At 42.7% G+C, this 4,059-nt stretch overlaps 1 protein-coding gene across 2 annotated transcripts in view; it reads left to right on the top strand.

Annotated features, from left to right (window-relative positions):
• Positions 1 to 1,291: 1,291 nt before the first annotated feature.
• Tmem33 (transmembrane protein 33) overlaps positions 1,292 to 4,059 on the top strand; it is a 17,221-nt gene continuing 14,453 nt past the window's right edge. For both annotated transcript variants that reach the window (XM_028765332.1, XM_028765331.1), the window contains exons 1-2: positions 1,292 to 1,409; positions 1,567 to 1,636. In XM_028765332.1, coding sequence (XP_028621165.1) covers positions 1,592 to 1,636 — 45 coding nt within the window. In that variant the 5' untranslated portion in view covers positions 1,292 to 1,409; positions 1,567 to 1,591. The remainder of the gene's footprint in view (positions 1,410 to 1,566; positions 1,637 to 4,059) is intronic.

Consider the following 4,059-nt stretch of genomic DNA (forward strand, 5'->3'; position numbering starts at 1 on the left):
GCTGAGCTGACAGGGATAGGTAGTCTATGCTGGAGATTGTGGGTACTCGAATGTGGACATTGGCCTCAGAAGCAAAGTTTACAACATTCTACAGAGCATCCTCTGACTCCTAGGCAGCAGCTGACTGGCACCTTGGCTGCTATGAATCATGAAGATGATTATACTTCTCAGATAGTAGAAGCATAGACATGCATGGCTTCCAAAGTTGGAGTATGACTTGTCCTCTAGACCTGTAGTCAGCTTCCTGTCTTCCACCTCTCTCTTCTGTTCTTCTCTTTCATTTTTCTTTATGCCTCTTCACTGCATCTCAGCAGATGACCCCCTCCCCTGCATATCTCTATCTAGCCAGACATGAACTCATGGAAGCCACATTCAAGTTTTCTTTCCTTTTTTTTTCCTCTCACACTGTCATCACATTGTTCTCCTTAGTTGTGTGCAATGTCCTCCCCATGATCTTTCTAGTCCTGATGATGTCACACTTCTGCTTAAAGTTGTAGCTTGGCTCTCTAGATTGCAAGGTTAAGATCAGAAGTTTTGGCATACATGCAGGCAGAAGACTGTATACATAATAAATAAATTTTTATAAATATTTTTAATTAAAATATAACTTCATCATCTCTCACCTTTCCTTCTACCCCCTCCCATGCCCCCACGTGATGTTTTTCTTAACATACCCTGCCTCTCTGTGGTCTAAATCTTTCATCCCCTCAGACCCATTCACATTTAGTCATCTCAGACTGAACTGTCCTGACTATTCCGTTACTTTACATTCTCTGTTCCTTTATTTGGAACCCCCTTCCCCTTTCATATATAACTTCTCCTTTTCCTTCAAGATTGTACCGTCAGAAATAGCTTTTCCAGGAACCCCTGATAAACTCAGCTTATGGCCGTATTTGTTGTGATTTCCATTTACTCTACTGTCTCTGAGAAGGTCAGTGTTAATGTTCATTTTTTCTCTCCATGTGTAATATCTGTCACATAGCCGATTTCACTAGTGCTTGAAATAAGAAACTAAATCGCAGGGTCTAGTGAATCCCTGTTTGGAGAAATCATAGATATTCCTGAAGCTTCTATATACGGAAGTAGAGATATTTTTGAGGTTCGGAAGCTAGCCAGGAAAGTAGCCTGAGCGCTGGATAAGCCGAAAATTACCTCCCTGGTGCCAATTGGCTCGTAGGATGGGCGGAATCAAAACAAGAAGAAAAACTGCATTTCCCGTCATGCCTCTGGAAACCACTGTGTGACTCTTAACGTCCCGCCTGACTTACGCGGAAACGAAAGAATCACTTCCGGTTTTGCAACCCCGGGAACCGGCGGCGTCGATCGGCCCTTTAAGGCCTTACTCCGAAGCTCCGCCTTCGCTTGGGTCTTTCTGGAAAGACAGCTTTGCTCTGTACCGAGCGGGACAGGTATTATCCGGCCGCTGCGGGGGGACTTCTGTGGCCGTATGCTGCACGGGGCCGGGAGGGCCCGTTCCTCTGGGGGTTTGGGGTTCCGCCCGGCTCTGGAAGCAGGTCGGAGGGTCGTCGCCCGGCACTGACGTTTTGCTCTTCTTTACTGTCGCAGCGTCCCGGGCTCCTGTGTGTCTCCCATGGCGGATACGACCCCGAACGGCCCCCAAGGGGCGGGCGCGGTGGTAAGTGAGCGGCCTGGTCTCCCGGCTCCTTCAGCAAGAGTTGGTGAGGAGCAGGAAGTGTTGAGAGAGGGCTAGAGCGTTCTAGAAGCCGCTGCCTCCCGGACTGGGGTTAGGGAGTGGAGTGCGGGTGAAAGGAGCTCCAAGTTTGTTTCAAAAGCGACAACAGGCAATTCTGGAGCAGGTGGCTGTCACCTGTCAGCTGGGGATGTTGGCCTCCTTGCCCCTTCTCACACCTCGGTCTCTGATCGTCTTCTGCCCTAAGGTTGAAGATAGCTTTTGAGGCAGAGGCGTCAGCCTTACGCCTCGTGGTGCGCGTAGTATTGCCCTTTGTACTTTTACTTTAAGCCTTTTAAGAAATTTTGCAAAGGAGAGTGGTATGTTTCTTCGGCTAGTCGTTTACTAAGAGGAATACTGGCCCTTTGTAAACTTTATAATTAAAATGTTGTTCTACAGTACGACCTGAGGCCGTTTTGTTCTTTAGTCCGTAAGTTGAAGTTTAGATTTTTTTTTTTTTAACTTTTTACAACACTCCTCAGGTGTCCATTGTCCTTCCCCTCTTTGGGCTGCAGCCACTCCATTTATTAGTCTTGTCTCTTTACTCACAGTCAGTCAATGGAAATTACTCTATTCTCTCTCTTTGTACTTGGAAGACACAGCTAGTTTCAAAAGTCTAGACCTGTTTTGCAGAAGGATCCAGAAACTGAAATTACATTTTGATTGTGTTCTTCCTTCTCAAGACACAAGAACCATTTTATATTGATTCTTTTGGGCATTCAGGTGTGATGTTTAAGGTGATAGCATCTGATTTGCCATTGTAAAAATAGACTTCTGCCTTTATAATTAAAAAAGTTGTCTGTCCTAATACTTTGAAACTGAATAACTTGTCCTCAAGTCTTCAGTCCAAAGATCCATTAAAGTATTTTTGTTGTTGTTGTTCTGGAACTATATATATTAGGCAGTTCACTCTTAAAAACTTAAACCAGTCTTTTAAACTCCTTTATTGTGTAATAAAAGACCCAGATGAAGGACTGGGTAGATGGCTTCGTGTTTATAAGTGAGGGTTGCTTACGAAGAAGACTCTAGTTCAGGTCCCAGCACCTACATTGCGGGACTTACAATCACCTGTAACTTCAGTTCCAGAGGGATCCTCTGGACTCCGTAGGTTACTGTATGCAACACACACACACACACACACACACACACAATTAAAAATAACAAAATTAAATTGTGTGACTTACTACAGAATGAAAACTCTACATAAATATTTACGTGTGGAGGTCAGAGAACAACTTATTTTTATAAGTTCTCTGCTTCTATGGTGGTCTCAGGGTTCAAACCTCAGGCATCAGTCTTGGGAGCATGTGTCTTTACTGCTGGCCTGTCTTGATGGCCCAACAAATGGATTGTAAAGAGAAGGCACTAAACAAACCGAGGACAGTAATCTAGATTTCATCCTTGCATTTGACTGCTGCTATTGTCAGCTAAATTTAGTGGCATCACAGTATCATAGCTGGGTCTAGATAGAATAAACTAGCAGCATATTTTATTCTTGAAATTGCTAGCAAGTAACTAAAAGGCATGTAATAAAATACCCTTGGATTTTAAATATAGTTGCATTTTTCCTAAAAAACTTTGCATGCACAAAAGCAGTGAAATTGCTTAAAAGTAGGATTTAAAAACTTCAGATAGATGCATGAATGTTCCAAAATCCGCTTATTGTAAACACCAACTAGAAACAAAACTCCACATTTAATGAGGATATGAACTTTGAGACTCCTTTCACATACGCTTTCATGCTGGTATTAACATCACTTTTGAGCATTGTAGTTAAGAATATGACAGCCTCTAGAAATTGGTATGAGGTGCTTGTTAGTGCTAAAGCAGATTTAAGTCCTTGCTCTTGTGAGAAGCTTACTCTAGGACCATTGATATCAGAGTAAAACTTGTCTGGGAGCCTGTAGGAGATGCAGAGAGAATAATATGACCTGAGAAGCAGATAACATTTCATATTTGACAGGCTTATTTCGAGTGCCTTGGATGTACTAGGCCCTTCTGTGTGTACGTAGACAAATACTGTTAGACTAATGAGTTCTGCACCAACTATGGCAATAATTTTGCGTTTCTCTTTTTAATGGATTATTTAAACCAAACCTAATATTTGATGCTTTGTTCAGTTCTAAGTCCTGACTCTTTGAGTTTGAGATTTCTCTAAGAATAGACATTATCATTCTCTTGAGAGTCATTAGTTGTGACTTAAAAGTTGTTTTAAAGTAGATAGAGCCATTATTATAAATGTTGAAATAGCCCGGAAAGTGTTACTGTGCCGATTTTTTTCTGAAAGGACTTCTTACGCTTCCCACAGCGTGTGTGTCTCTGTGTGTGTGTGTGTGTGTGTGTGTGTGTGTGTGTGTGTGTGTGTGTGT

This window comes from Grammomys surdaster, unplaced genomic scaffold (assembly GCF_004785775.1).
Source record: "Grammomys surdaster isolate TR1022 unplaced genomic scaffold, NIH_TR_1.0 150, whole genome shotgun sequence".
In the NCBI taxonomy this organism is placed as follows: Eukaryota; Metazoa; Chordata; class Mammalia; order Rodentia; family Muridae; genus Grammomys; species Grammomys surdaster.